This window comes from Theobroma cacao, chromosome 9 (genome assembly GCF_000208745.1).
Source record: "Theobroma cacao cultivar B97-61/B2 chromosome 9, Criollo_cocoa_genome_V2, whole genome shotgun sequence".
Classification (NCBI taxonomy): Eukaryota; Viridiplantae; Streptophyta; class Magnoliopsida; order Malvales; family Malvaceae; genus Theobroma; species Theobroma cacao.
In genome coordinates, this window is record NC_030858.1 from 8,486,675 (window position 1) to 8,501,847 (window position 15,173).

Sequence of the window (15,173 nt, forward strand, 5' to 3'; positions counted from 1 at the left end):
GATTAAGGAATGCTTCTATCTCATCATATAATTTTAAGTTGGATTAACAATATAGAGTTTTCAGACACTAAAGTTTTGAGAATCATTTTACAATATCTTTATATGAATATAAACTTTTTTTTCACAAAAAGTTTTTAAATCTAAATTTTTCATTTCAAAATTAAAATGTAACCATATTAAAATATTATAACATCGAAAATAAAGGTGTCTAAAAGTCAAGTTATCCCGTTTATATTTACAAAGTTAAGCGGACTCAAGTCGAGTTTGGGTAAGATTTTTTAAGATAGGATTTAGTCTAGTCCTCAAGTTATTATCATGTTAAAAATAATTATTTTTATTTATTTTTTATTTTAAAATATAAAAATATTTCAATAATAAATATAATTTAAATGGATTAACCTGATCAAGGCTTGAGTTTAAGTTTTAGAAGTGTCAATCAAGGCTGACATTCAATCCATTGGCACCTCTAGCTAGGAAACAAATGTCGCTACTGTGAAAAATGTGAAGAAGTATAGCAGACTATGCAAGAATGTATGAAAAAATTCAATTGAAATATTTCAAATTTTACAATCAAACTCACAAAAGAAAAAACATAGTAATTTTTATCTATTTAAATACCATGCAAAGAAATATACTAGTAATAATGTAGGTGATACCATTCTTGTGAGTTTAGGATTGAGATCGTCTCTATTACTTTGTTATCCCCTACATTTTAATATAGGTAGGACTTATGGATAATATATAGTAAATGGTATATGTCCAACTCATAGATCATATATATTGTGAATTAAAATAATTATATAAATTATTTAATTAGAATTATTATACAATATTATTATCAAGTTAGATTAAAATAACAATAATTAGAGTTATCATATAATACTATTATCTAGTTAGAGGTGTATGTTTGGATTGAGATATGCTCTATTACTTTCTAAAGTTATTGTAATCTAACTAGATAATGATATTGTATAATAACATTAACTAAATAGTTTGTATAATTATCTCAACATTTGTGAATAGTAATAAAGGATGTATAAACAAATAATTAATGAAAATCTTTTTTTCATAGAAAAATTGGAAAAACAAAAAATAAGTCTCATGGCCCATGGGAGGATAGATAACAAAACCAAGCATATTGACATCTTTATCGCGGGCATGACTAAGGGATATTTTCACCATTCATAAATTATTATGGCTAAAAGATATGGTAGATATCATGATACATGCACTCCTTCATATTTCTTCAAAAACCAAAAAGCAAATATGAAATATAACTAATATTTTGTGTAATATTTATATTAGTAAAAGTGTAAAATGGTCATATACTATATATATGTATATATATATATAATATATATATATATATATATATTATGCCACGGGTTTAACAATAAATGACTTTAAACTCTATAAAGTTTGTTTATANGGTCATATATATATATATATATATATATATATATATATATATATATATATATTATGCCACGGGTTTAACAATAAATGACTTTAAACTCTATAAAGTTTGTTTATAAAATTCATTTACACGCTTACATTATAAAACACCACATCAAATTTTTGAATAAAATTCATTGATAGTTTGTGACATTTTATAAATGTTTTATTTTTATCCCTGACCAAAAAACTTTACATTTATTATTTACTCTCTTTTCAAAATGTTAAAAAATTCCATCAAACCTCTAACCATCCATCCAAAAATTGATAGAATTATAGACAATTTAATAAGATGAAATGAAACATAATTTTTGTTGTCATAGTATGGAGTATTTATAATAATTTTATTCAAACTTTGAATTACCTGAAATAGTTGAATATACAAAAACTCGATGATGAAAACAATATATATATAAAACAAAAAATAAAAAAATTTACAATATAAAAAAAGAAACAACATAATAATTAAAAGATAGTATTTCATTTACAATTATCTTAAACTATAATAATCTAATCACAATAAAAGATTTTGTGAAAGCTTATTATTTATAAGTTTTATATTAATTATCATACACGATAATCAATAGTTAAAAATTAAATTCCGATACATCATACATATCTTGATTTAACAACTTCACTTCAAATTTAATTATTTTTCACAATCCTAATATTTATTGGATTTGCATGACACAATTACTATACCATGAAATTCTAAGCAACTTTCTACTAACAATAACAATGGCTCTTAATAATTTAGGATTTCATTTTATATTCTAATAATTTAACATATAATCATCAAGATCCATCAAGATGGAATTAGAACATTCTTAGGGAAACCACAATTTTAGATTTCCATTTAATTATTTTGAATTTAGGGATGATATCCTCACGTTCAAATAGTAATATACTCAAATTAAAGTGAATTAGGTAAATTTTGATTGATGAAGTAAAGGAATGAGTAAAAAATCTATTTTAACCCACGAAATCTCAGTGTTTTACTTTTAGTTGGTGGAACTTCAATAATTAACGTACAAATTAAGCAAACACCTTGAAAACATATATATAATTATCACTCCTCGGTGACGTTGTAAAGGAAGAGTCAAGCATTAAAAATAGCGGAGTTTATAATTTCTTCGAACTTTCTCTTCTGGGCAAGTAAATTATTCTTAAAATTTAGTTTCGTAAGGAAGAAGCCTATGAAATTCGATTAAGGTGAGTCAACTCAGTTCCAGGAACCGCTTACTCAATAATCTAATTTAATATGTGTTAGCTCAGACCCTTTGACCAAAGAACCGGTCGGGTCAATTCCAGGTGCTTTCCTTCTTCGTATAAAAGATTCAATTTTGCACCAGTGAGCTTCATGCAATTTCATTTACTAAGTTGGCCCTGTATTTCTTTGATCATCATTCAATTAGTGTTAACATACGCATAAACTTCAACTCAATGGGTCAAGTATGAGCAACAAAAGAAATATCAAAGTCTCTACGTAAGACCAAGGAGATGATGGAAAATTTAAATAATTATTATATGATCATATTCCGAACGTCTAATCAAAATAAAAGCTGTTAGGAGAATAATTTGCTTGGCTAAGGTAAGACCACTGAAAAACCATTCCATTGCTAAGGCAAGCCATATTGTGGAGACAATGTCATGGGAAGGGATAATAACAACAAAAAGGCTAGGCCGCTTGTCTAGGGAAAGATTTTTCAGGGTGGATAAAGGCTTTGAGTCTGATTGGATCGGAGTTTTGTTGGGCCAAATATTTGTTTCTGGGTTTAAAGGTTGGCACGATTTTCTCAAGAAGCATCAAGGGTTGCATCACTTTGGAGTAAAAATCCAGCCCGGTTACTTGGGCTTTCAATGCCTGTGATTTGCAGTTTTTTGTGGTTGATGTTTTCAAGCCATGTGTAAGTTGAAGCACCATGGCAAATGCCAAGGTTTACCTCTTGACTCTTGAGACTGTTGTCATTCCAGGACTCATTATTGTTGTAGCATGGTCTGCCAAAGCCAAAGGACAAGCAGATGGGTAAATTAATGACAATATTAAAGTAGGAAATTCATAGACCATTGCTAAGTATATGTGCAAAGAAGAGCAAACACCAGCTGCAGCAAGCAAGGAAGTGTTAAAATTTACTAGAATTAATTAAATTACTAACATATTATCATTTTCAATGATAAAAGGAGTAGTAGACTGATATTGTTGAGATATACAGAGAGCTGAATGTGTGTTAGCAAAAGTGAAGCTGGGAATACCATTCTAAGCTAAAACATGTTCCACGAGTATCAAACCCACCTGTCAAATTGTACATATATGTATACATATGTTGATGTGCAGTAGTGCAAAAAGAAAAAGAAAAGAACAAATCGAAGACAGATAATGCAATTGAAACATTAAGGAAGGAAAGAGGTCAAGAAGTATGGGCATTGTAAGGTCTCTCTCTTCCTATAGCACTTCTCCTCTCATGTCAGCTGCTGCAAAAGCAACATGCCACTGGGATCAAGTGGGCCCAAGATCAAAGAATCAGAAAAATTTCGAAAGGACTCCGTGGGGGGGAGAGAAAATTCTCTTCCTTTTGGGGACCCTCCCTTTCTCTTGTATCATTATCTCATCACGATCCAAAGAAAGACCAAGAAAACTACTAAGTCCAAGAATTTTCCAACAGCAAATGAATTTTGTCCTCTGCATGAACGAGAACATATGAATAGAAAATTCATTTATCAGTTAAAAAATTTGTTTTTCATTAGATTGCATGGGTAGTAGGGGGCGCATGTCATTGGCAATTTGGCATGCATGCACAACCATCAGTCTTTGATCAGTACGTTTGCATGCCATGTCATGCCAACCTATACTTGCATAGATACGCTCCTGCATCGAACATTGAGTTCCACTGAGCCCCAGCCTCCACAGCCTGCGCGTGCATCCACGCGCAACCCCATTGATTTGAACCCGACTTGTGATCTTCAAAACCCCGCCTGTGGAAAACGCTTCCATTGAAAGCCACGTTAAGCATGAAGACCATAAACCGGTGTAGCTCGGGGCGAGTAACAAAGAGAGTGAGAGTAAGAAGGGTGACATCAGCTGGGGAGCATGCAAAGGAGGGATATGAAATGAATCTATCGAGATCGAGAGAGAGAGAGAGAGAGAGAGGTGCCTGTTTGATCATTAAACCATGCAATCTGCCTCCTCACTGCAAATTGGTCAGTGAGAAAAGAGTGACGTTAAGTTGTCCGAATACCGTAACGCGTGCATTGGAAGCGTGTGATAGGGATTTTCCGAATTCAATGCTCCAAAAAGGCCACCTTTTGTTTTTTAACTCTCCCATTGGACTTTTCCTTCCCCACCCTATGGTTTTCCCTTCAGTATTAATCTGTCTCTCTCTCTCTTCCCCTATTGTCTTATGGCGGCAGAGAGAAAAGGGCTGGTTTGCATCAGCAATCAGCAAAGGGATTGTGATGTGGAGCTGTAGAGATGGGAAATTAAGATGATGGTAGAGAGGCAGAGCTGTCAATCCGTTCTGAAAGCTTCGTACAATATCGTCAATGGAAGAGAGGGAGGCGTCAGAGCCCCATCATTGTCTCAATTATCAGCGTGAAGGGGAAAGAGAAAGATGGAGAGATTGCATATATCTATATATATATATATATATTTAACAAAGAGAGAAGAGAGAAAGCCTGAGACTTGGCATGGTGTGGCTGGTATCAAATTCATGTAGAGATACGGACACAAACAAAGTTTTGTGTTATGTACTGTGCCTGGCGGTGTGGATACTGTCTGCGCAGGTGTGCCACAGTATAGTTGAGCTTTTGAAAACCCAATTGCGTGTGCATTGCCCTTTGTCATTGCAACTCACTTCGGTTTGGCTATTTGTAAAAAAGCTCAAATTTTCTCTCTCTATATATATATGCAAGGAATACTCAACATATTTCCTTTCATATTGTACCTAATTATACATTCAAGATTCTTATTTTATACTATGTTTGGTCATGACTTTGTTTTTAACAAGATTCGAATCATGACCAACTGTCTCGGGTGACCACATATCTTTGTCATTAGACAAAAGGAAGTCCTGGAATGAAGCACCAAATGCCTAAAAATCTTACAATATCTTTGAAATTAAATGACAGATATGATTAGAGAGCTAATTAAATGCACAAGTAAAAGTAGACTAGAAGCATCGAATGGATTGAATGGGTCAACTCTGGGGGTGAGAAAAATCAAAAGATTATTGGGATGACAAAAGGGCGTTCCATCCAACTGTATTAACGCTTCTTGTAGCGACGAAAACTACCTTTGATGAGTAAATAATGAAAGTAAGCTTGCAAAAGGGGAAGGAATCCGTATGCCTCTTTATTCAGTAGTATATCCATTTTTAGCAAAAGATTGAGAGCTATCAGAACTTATTTTATTCTAAAATTTCAATTAACAGCCAACCGCTAGACGTCAGCCACATCTATAACATACTTAAAAGGAAGTTTCTTTGGGACTTCCTCTTTTACCCACGTGAAAGGTATAAAAAAAAATAAAAAAAAAAAAAAAGGATAAAAAGAGATCCGTGTGTAACGCACGGGCCATAATTTAATGGTAATAACAAAAAAGATAGGTTGTTATTCTGTCTATTTTTCTCAATATTAATTAACATTTTTTATTATTTTATATAGTTACAGTACAATTTTTAAAATTTCACAATCGACGAAAATCTATTCAAATAACTACTTCAATTCAAGGATTTTCCTTATTAAGTGGATACATTCGTACTTTTAAAATTTATTTATGAAGCTTCAAAGCTTTAGGGTTTGTGTGTAGGATAATTTTTCATAATTTAAATTATTTAAATTTATTTTTTAGCAACCCAATAGAATACCAATGTAATTAACAATGCCATAGGTTTCAATTTCTCAACCAACCTTTAATAGTGAATTTGAGAGAATGATGGAGAGAAGTTTATTCTAAAGTTGAAGGGAGGGCGAGAATTTGAATATGTTTTTTATTTATAATGAAATAAAAATAATGTATTTATGTCAAAATAATGCATGAGGAGTTAAAAGAAAAATACAAATATGTTAGTGAGATGTGAAAGATGTATTTTGCCTCGGTTTTTTCGATATTAGGGAAGGAAAAGATTTAGATATGGAAATTGGAATTGTAACACAAGGTACACTTCAATTAAATTATATCTCAACCACCCATCTGAACTATATCAATGAAAGCTATTTATGCTTTAGCAAGAACCCATTTGAAAAAGTTGCTTTGATGCTACCTTTTGACGACCCTAGTTAGAAAGGCAAAAAAATAAGAGAAAACCCTATACTCAAAACAACCAATCTCAATAAATCCTAATAATGAAGGGCACTATCTAAACCCTAATGTTGTTAAAGGCTTGAAGCTACAGCAATAAAGTCGGTCTATCCTTGATGTTATTAAGAAGGCATTTTTAGGTTCTACAATAGCTTTAGAGAGAAACTTTTGGTGCCTTTTACTTTCTTCGCATGCTTTTGGGCATGCATGTTATTTAATACTTTGTTAGAACAGAAGACAATACACACAAAAAAGGCCTTTTCCCTTTCTTTCCTTGCAAGGACATTATATGTGGACTTTGTTATTAATACTCACATTTAGAATAGAATACACATAACAAAAGGGCTTTCGATTGTTTCTTGGCTTGGAAATTGTTGTACCATGACTTTTCATCAAGGCCAGCACATGTCATGTTATTGGAGTCCCTTCCAAACAATGTGTCCCAAGATATTTCTGTAATCCCATTTTCGATTTTTTTTTTTTATTTTAGAGATTTTGAGATAATCGAAATAGAATTAATTGATTTTCATTTAATTATACAAGGTTGTCCTAGGCCCTTGAGCAAATGTTTGATGGGCCTTTCCATGGGGAGGGTTACAAAGGTTTTTTCCTTTTTTGAACTTTGCATCAGTACATGGGGGATGGGGTACCCAAATCACAGCACTATGATACGATTCAAGGACAATTTATTCAAAAAAGTTTCAAAGTAAAGTACATTCTATTCATGAAATTATTTTGTACAAAGTTGACAAACTTACATCATCATAAAAACTCATAAGAGGTAAAGGATGGATGCAAACCCCCCTCATACAAAATTGGTGCATTTACAATATTTAAAAGAGGGGCTAAAAAAACCCAAAAAAGAAAAAAGTCATCCTCAGTAAATTCCCCATCTAACCGAAATCTTCTTTTTTTTTTTTTGTTTTCAGAAAGATCAGGTTTCCTTGAGCAGGATAACATGAGAATTACAACTGTTGTTGTTACAGTCTTTGATTGTCCTCCATTGTTCAGCAACGTCTCTAGCAATCTTAACGGCGTCAGAAGCCGTTCCTTGCAGCCCTCTTCTTGTAAACCCAACTGTGTACAATCCCTTCTCTCCCTTCCATCCGTTGGGAAACGGCGTTTTCGGCATGCCATCTTTGGTGAAAAAATCACATCCCTATATTTCCAAGAAGGGCACACAAATGAGAAAGTTACTACTAGTAAAAACAACATTAGCTAATCAATTAGTATTTGAATTGATGGAAAAAGAGCAGGAAATAAAAAAAAGGCAATTCAGGAATTTTCTAGGGAATTTCTAGGCAAATGAATCCTAAAAGAACACAATATTTCATGATACTTACACATCATAAACCCCACAGAGAATTTCAATTTTTCCCCCTAAACCCTAATAAAAGAAAACTGGGTTTTATTCGAAATTAGAAAAAAAAGGGAAAAAAATAAGTGGAATAACCCCCAAAAATGAGGCTAACTGATTTTGTGCTTTTCTGCATGGAGAAAAGAAGAGATTTGTAGACTTGTGGCCTCAATGCATGTGTCCAAGGCAGAAAGTGATGTGTGATTCACAATAAGATAGAACTAAAAACTAAAGAAAATGTAACAGCTCATTGCTTACCTTGAGCCAAGTAGGCACATTGCTTTTGTACCCAGTTGCCAGGATTATTGAATCAATCTCCTTTTCTTGTCCATCCATAAACTTTGCTCCATTTCTTGTTATCTCTTTCACACCTTCCATCACCTGAAAGAAAAAAAAAAAAAAAACCCAACAACATAAACTAAAACGCCTCAAGATAATGGGAAAATGTCATTGAACATGAGGGTCTAGTTTGGTTGGTTGGTGTTTACCTTAATTTTACCAGATTTTATCTGTGATAGTGCACCAACGTCGAGCACCGGCGTCTTTCCAGTGACATTCTTGAGCTCAATAGGACCGGTTTTCGGCCGTCGAAGACCTATTTGGTCTGTGTTGCCCAGGGTGAAGTTGGCTACCAGCAACAGGAATTTATCTACTAGCCTCAAAGGGAACCATCTGAGAAGTGCCATGGCTATACCAAATGTTGAGAAACCAAACATCTCCCTAGGCAAGACATGCACCTGTAGTATTAAAACAGATAAGAATATGAGCAACAATGAAAACGATGCAGAGTACAAATTAAGATGTTTTCAACAATGATTTTGATTAAAAAGTCAAAAGAGAAGTTAAGGTGCTTATGTAACATTCAATGAACTAACCGTGTTTCTAACAACCATATGCGGGGTCGCATTGTGCCGACAGAGGTCCAAGCTAACTTCCATGCCAGAATTGCCACATCCAATTACCAAAACCCTTTGGTTTCTAAACTCAGAACCAGACTTGTACAAACTGGTATGAACAACAGGACCGTTGAACTTGTCAATCCCCGAAATGTCTGGTATTACAGGCTCAGCATTTTCACCAGTAGCAACAATAAGCCACCTTGAAATGTACTCACAGTCTTGAGTTTTAACCCTCCAAAACCCCAAAACATGATCGAACTCTGCGCTTTGCACAGCTTGCTTGAACCTAGGTAGGATTGAGAAATGTGAAGCATAGGATTCCATGTAAGAGATAAACTGGTGCTTGGTTGGGTACTTTGGGAAATTTTCAGGGAAACCAAGGAGTGGTAATTCGCAAAACTGTTTGGGAAGATGGAGTTTGAGACGATCATAGGTTCGATGTTGCCATAAGGCAGCTATGCAGTCGCTTTTCTCAAGAATAAGAGAAGGGACGCCTTGCTGAGTAAGGCAAGCAGATGTTGCTAGACCAGATGGTCCTGCACCTACAATGATAGGCCCATGAACCCCAACGCAGTTTGCTTGAAACTGATGATGGTCTTGTTGATCTTTACAAGAACCCATGTAGGACGATCCCAAGAAAAAGAATGATAATAGAAAGAAGACGGAACGAAAAGGAAAAGGAAAAAAGAAAGGATAGTGAAAGAAAGCTTAAAAAGAAACAGAGGAAAACCTCAGTAATTTCTTTTTACTTCCCCTGTTCTTTTCACTCTGTAAAGCTCTGTTTTCTTTCCCCTGTTTTCTCACGGCTCTTTTGCTTCTTGAGAAAAATCTTATGTGGATGAGGTCGGATTTTTAAAGAGAGAGGAAAAGCGTTCAGGAGAGAGCGGGGAAAAGCAGGAGTCAATGGGAAGAGAAAAACAAGACGTGGGGTGATGTAACAGAGGGTTTTTAATGCCGAGAAAAGAGTGAAAGAGAGAGAGAGTGAAAAAAGAGAGAGATAGTAATAGGTCTTTACGAGAAGTGAGTGATGGAAAGAGAAAATGAGGGAAGTTTAAAAAACTGTAATTAATTTTACCAGTAAGAGAAAGAGTGAGAGGAAGAGGGAGAGGAAGGTGTTAATGGAAGCGTGAAGGTTAAGGAAAAGGATTTGTTCTGTTTCTCAAGGTTCTTTCCTCTCAGCTTCTCCCTGCAGAGTTGGGGTTGCGATGCAAGTAAGCAAATGACCAAAGAGGAGATATAAATACATTTATGAACGGCCTTTTAATTATTTTAAGTTTAAAATTTTTGAGCTATCCTTCCATCCCACTCGCAGAGGCATACAGAAACCACACTTTGTGCCATTTCTCACTCTATTAGCCTATTAGGGCTCATTTGCCATAACGTTCGATTTTTATCTATTTATCCATTTAGAACATGTTTGATTTGAATTTTTTTTTAATTTAAAAACTATTATAAAGTTTTTATAAAAAATAATAGTTTTTAAAATTAAGTTAAAACTATTTGATAAATTTACTTTTTATAAATTTTTTTTTATAGATAAGCTGTTTGAGAAAATAATTTATATAAATTTTAATTTTAGTTAAAATTACCATAAAAGGTATTTAATAAATAGCTTTCTATTAATCACGAATTTTATTGTTCAAAATACAAAAAATTAACTTATTTTTTATCTATTTAAAATAAAAATTTGAAAATACAAAAAATATTTTTATATAATATAAAATTTATAATTAATAATAAATCATAAAAAAAAGTTTCACAAATAATACATAGGTAACACATAATTCATAAATAACTTATAAATTAATGATTTCTGTTTTCCATCAATGCAGTAGCTATTTGGTTGCGAACTCTACCCATATAACTATCATCCAATGCTCTTCTAGAAGTATATGAACCCATTTCTTCATTATTACTTCTTTCTTCTTGACTTTTAGGAATATAATTAAGATTACGATCACATTTGTCAAACTCTTCATCTATAACACCACACTGTCTAATGTAGTTATGAAATGCCGTTATTGCAACAATAATCTTTTCTTATTTTATCAACGAAAATGGCTTCATATCACGTAGAATATGCCACATATTCTTCCAAACTCCAATTGTTCGTTCAATGACATTTCTTAATGAAGAATGTGCATGGCTGAATGTTTCTTCTACACTTTCTAGCTGACTGCAACATCTAAAATCAGGAATGTGATATCTTTCACCTTTATAAGGTGCTAGATACCTTTTTATATTAGGATAACCAACATCCACTACATAATATTTACCTAAGAAAAAAGTTTATACAATAAAATATATAGAATGTCAAACTTTATACAATAAAAATTATAAGTTGTACCTTCTTGAGCGTGAGGGAACACGTTTTTCATTTCTTCAAGCACAGTTGAAAAGATACGGGTGTCATGTGCAGTGCTAGGCCAACCAATAATCACAAAAGTGAATAGCATGTCAAAATTACACATTAACATGACATTGTGTGTTGGATACCCCTTTCGACCAATAAAACGAATTTGATCATTCGCAGGAGGAATAACAGGAACATGTGATCCATCCATAGCACCAACGCACCCTTGAAAATAAAGCTAATATCTACGATGATTTTTAATTTTGGATGGAACTTCTGCAAATTAAAAATCTGAAGCTTTGACAATTTCATTGGCCAGTAAACATAAACTATTTAACACTTCACCGAACTTCCTACTTACAATCTCTCCCAATTTTTCAAATTTATTTTGGACATTACGATTTTTTTCGCTGTGTGAACAAGTCCAAAGAAACATAGCAACCGCCTCCAATGCTGTCATGTCTTTAGATGGATATAACAATCTCTTATTTATCAATGTATCTGTAAGTTGCAATACAGTATATGATTCCATCCTAAACATTCTATAACTTTCACTTGGAGCTTGTAAAGTTTCACGTACCCAATTCCATCTATTAGAATAATTGAATTTGTTTCCTTGTTTCATTAAGTATTTCATGTGATATACAATTGCAATAGTAGCTCCTCCATACATGTTTTGATAAAACCTTGCACATTTTCTTCTCTTTACAACTTGTATTGATGCTTTGACTTCATTAGAAGACATCTGTTTAACAATATCAAAATACATAAGTAGAAATCTAAGTATAACAATTAAAAAAAAAATATTATTTGAAACAAATCAAATAGTACAAATAACAATTCAAATAAATATAACATGGATAATGGCAATTTAATTAAACATAACAAGTAACACAAATACAAAAATAAAGTAGTTTAAAGTTCAACATCAACCTAAAATAAATAAATCAAATCCTAAACTAATCAACTAGTCCCACCACAATTTTTTGATAGATTATGCTCATATTGAATCCAGTTTAGCTTATCACTTAAATCTAGCAAAGAAATGAAAATGAGTCTATTTTCTTCCTTTTTAATCAATTGTAGTGCAAAATTAAATTCATTTGCACTCAATCTCCCCTCATTTTGTAGAGATTTCATTACTCTAACACACTCTGGAATACTATATTGTCCTGTGGCTTGTGATGATATTGAAATTTTAGCATATTCAGCTGCGTTATGACTTTCTGTTGCCTTGCACAATCGTTCCAATGTTCTTTGCAGGCTTGTTGTAGTCCCAGTTTTTGCCTTACCCTTTGCCACTTTTTTTCCCATTTCTTCTGGCTCCATTTTTTTCCTCTTGATTTGAGTGTTTACTATAGAGTCGTTATCTTCATCACAATTAAATTCTTTAGCATCAAATTCAACATTGTCTTGTAACGGAGTTAGATTTGTAGATCTGACATTATTTTTAATTGGTATACCAATCGCTGGTGTCCATGCATTTTGACTAGTGGCTACTGTATGCTCAAATATAAATTCCAATTCATCAACATGTTCCAATCCTTGATATCGAAATCTGGCATATTTTGGATTAACCTACACAAACATTAAAGAGAAAGAAACTTTTAAACGAGGTACATATGTAAAATTATTTATTGTAGATGAAACATATAAAATTTAAAATACTTACTTTTATTTTGGCTTTCCACCATGTGGCATCAGCTTCAATGGTTCCCGTCTCATGGTTCCAACCCAAACCTGTCTCTTTGCCTTTCAACTGTTTCCTTAAGGCCCATTCATTCCTTAGATTATCCAGTTTATTTTTCAATTGCTTTTGGGTATAGTCTTTATTAGCACGAGTATTAAATTCTTGTACTACAACTTCCCATCTTTTAGATCTAAATGAAATTCCTAATTTTCCACACATACGAATCTCATTCGTACAAACTTGAAGTAAGATTTTAGTAATGACCAAATCCCACTTTGCATGATGTTTTGGTTTATCTAAAATTTCAAAATTAAGTGGAGGCATTTCTTGACTAGCCATAAACTGCAACACGGCATATAAAGCAATAAATATTGTGTCATCACTCAAACAATAAGACACCTAAATTTATGATGCAATCAACAGAGATTAGAAAATGAATGCTGTTATTTTTAGCTTACTGTTTTGATAAACTTAGAATAATAATGTCTAATTCATATTATATCATGGTTTGTAAATTTTTCCTATTCCTTAAGAACTGCCCTGAATTTATGTGCTTCACTTGCAATTTAGCAAAGGTTAAGGTGTGTTAGGGGTTGACTTGTTTAGAGATTGTGGCTTGAAAATTGAATGCAAGCTACTAAAGTGATGGTTGTTTTGGATGTGCTATCGAATCATTCACTGGATAAGGAGTACTTAGGAGAGAAAATGGAGCCATTGTGGGGGGAAGATCCAATTATAAAGGCAACAATTGGAAAACTTAATGGAAAATTGAAGGAGATTGAAGGGATCATTGATGAAAAGAATGCAAACGATAGTTGGAAAAATAGAAATGGAGTTGGGATTGTACCATATGAGCTTTTGAAGCCATTTTCTAAGCCTGGTGTTACAGGAAAAGGAGTTCCGTACAGCATCTCAATATGAAGTATGAGATGCTCATTGAGCTTCTTTTAAGAGACCATAAAATAAATAAGAGATGTAATGAAATTTTCGAATGTATCGGCCATAATTGCCCAGTAATATTTTCATCTCAGTTATTTGGACACTTTTTTTATTTTTGGATAATTGTGATTTCACTTTTCCAAAATAAGCAACAGGAAAGAAATACTACTAGCTAGTACAACAAAGTTGGCTTTGCCTGCAATGAAACAAGGCAAACTATCCAGCAAACTATAAAGTAGTTTGAACAAGTGTGAGGACTAATATTTCCTTGTTTAATCACCAATTCTGACATGGCATTTCATTAATTAATATGGCAACCAACTTAGACAAGGTATCTAATATTCTTGCTTGAACATCAGCTAGTTAAAATAAAAGTAAGCAAAACAATCTCTATAAGAAATATGGTTTAGAGCTTGTTCAGTGTGGAGTTAATTGTTGAAAGCTACAAATCTTACTGCCTTATTTTAGCTTATGTGCTCGTTTATATGGTTAAGGTATTGCTTAGTATTAGCCCATTTTGTTTCTCTAACGTACACCAACAACGAGTTAGTGTTCTTAAATCAAAAACACTTGGAGCATAATGTAATTGCTTCAAAATATAGAGTACTCTTCACTAAGACCCATCTCTTGCTATTCCCTATACTGCAATAAGTGCGAACAAGATATCAAATCTATAAGATATTAGCTTCTTTGTATAATAGTTTAGATTTTTTTTTATTAAGCTTCGATTTTGAGTAGGAAAGAAGAAGTCTTGATGTGTATTCTGTTGGCTTCAAAGTTGAAAAAGAATAACAAAATCAGAACATGAGAACAAATATCAATTTATTTATTTAACTTTAACTTTAACTTTAACTTTATGTATATCAAGTATCATATATATGACTTATTTAACTTTAACTTCTCAATTTTCATCTAATTTATTTCAACAACTATTGACCTATTTGACTTATTTCAATTATAATCAATAAATATTATATATACAAAAAAAAGTTAAGAATAAATAAATATCACATAATTATCATATCAAACAATAAATTGAGAAATATCAAATAATAAAGAGAGTTTCCAAAGCCCAAGAAATATATGAATGCAGTTTTTATTTTTTGGTTTTCGATCCTCTTAATTTTTGTAAGAACAAAAAAAACCCTGATTTGTAGAAAGAGAGAAAGAAGAGAGAGATTAAT

General features: G+C 32.6%; 1 protein-coding gene across 1 annotated transcript; it reads right to left on the bottom strand.

Moving 5' to 3' along the window:
• Window positions 7,464-10,198, bottom strand: LOC18588955 (probable indole-3-pyruvate monooxygenase YUCCA4). Its single transcript, XM_007013720.2, has 4 exons — window positions 8,984-10,198; window positions 8,597-8,845; window positions 8,367-8,489; window positions 7,464-7,910 (listed from the first exon to the last, which is right to left on the bottom strand). Exons 1-4 carry the CDS (start codon window positions 9,626-9,628, stop codon window positions 7,686-7,688), a joined length of 1,242 nt encoding a protein of 413 aa, XP_007013782.2. The 5' UTR covers window positions 9,629-10,198; the 3' UTR covers window positions 7,464-7,685.

Coding starts and splice junctions, on each gene's coding strand:
- LOC18588955 (XM_007013720.2), bottom strand. CDS start 9,628: ATGGGTTCTTGTAAAGATCAACAAGACCATCATCAGTTTCAAGCAAAC. Junction 8,846..8,983: donor ATATGGTTGTTAGAAACACG/GTTAGTTCATTG, acceptor TTAATACTACAG/GTGCATGTCTTGCCTAGGGA. Junction 8,490..8,596: donor TAAAATCTGGTAAAATTAAG/GTAAACACCAAC, acceptor TTTTTCTTTCAG/GTGATGGAAGGTGTGAAAGA.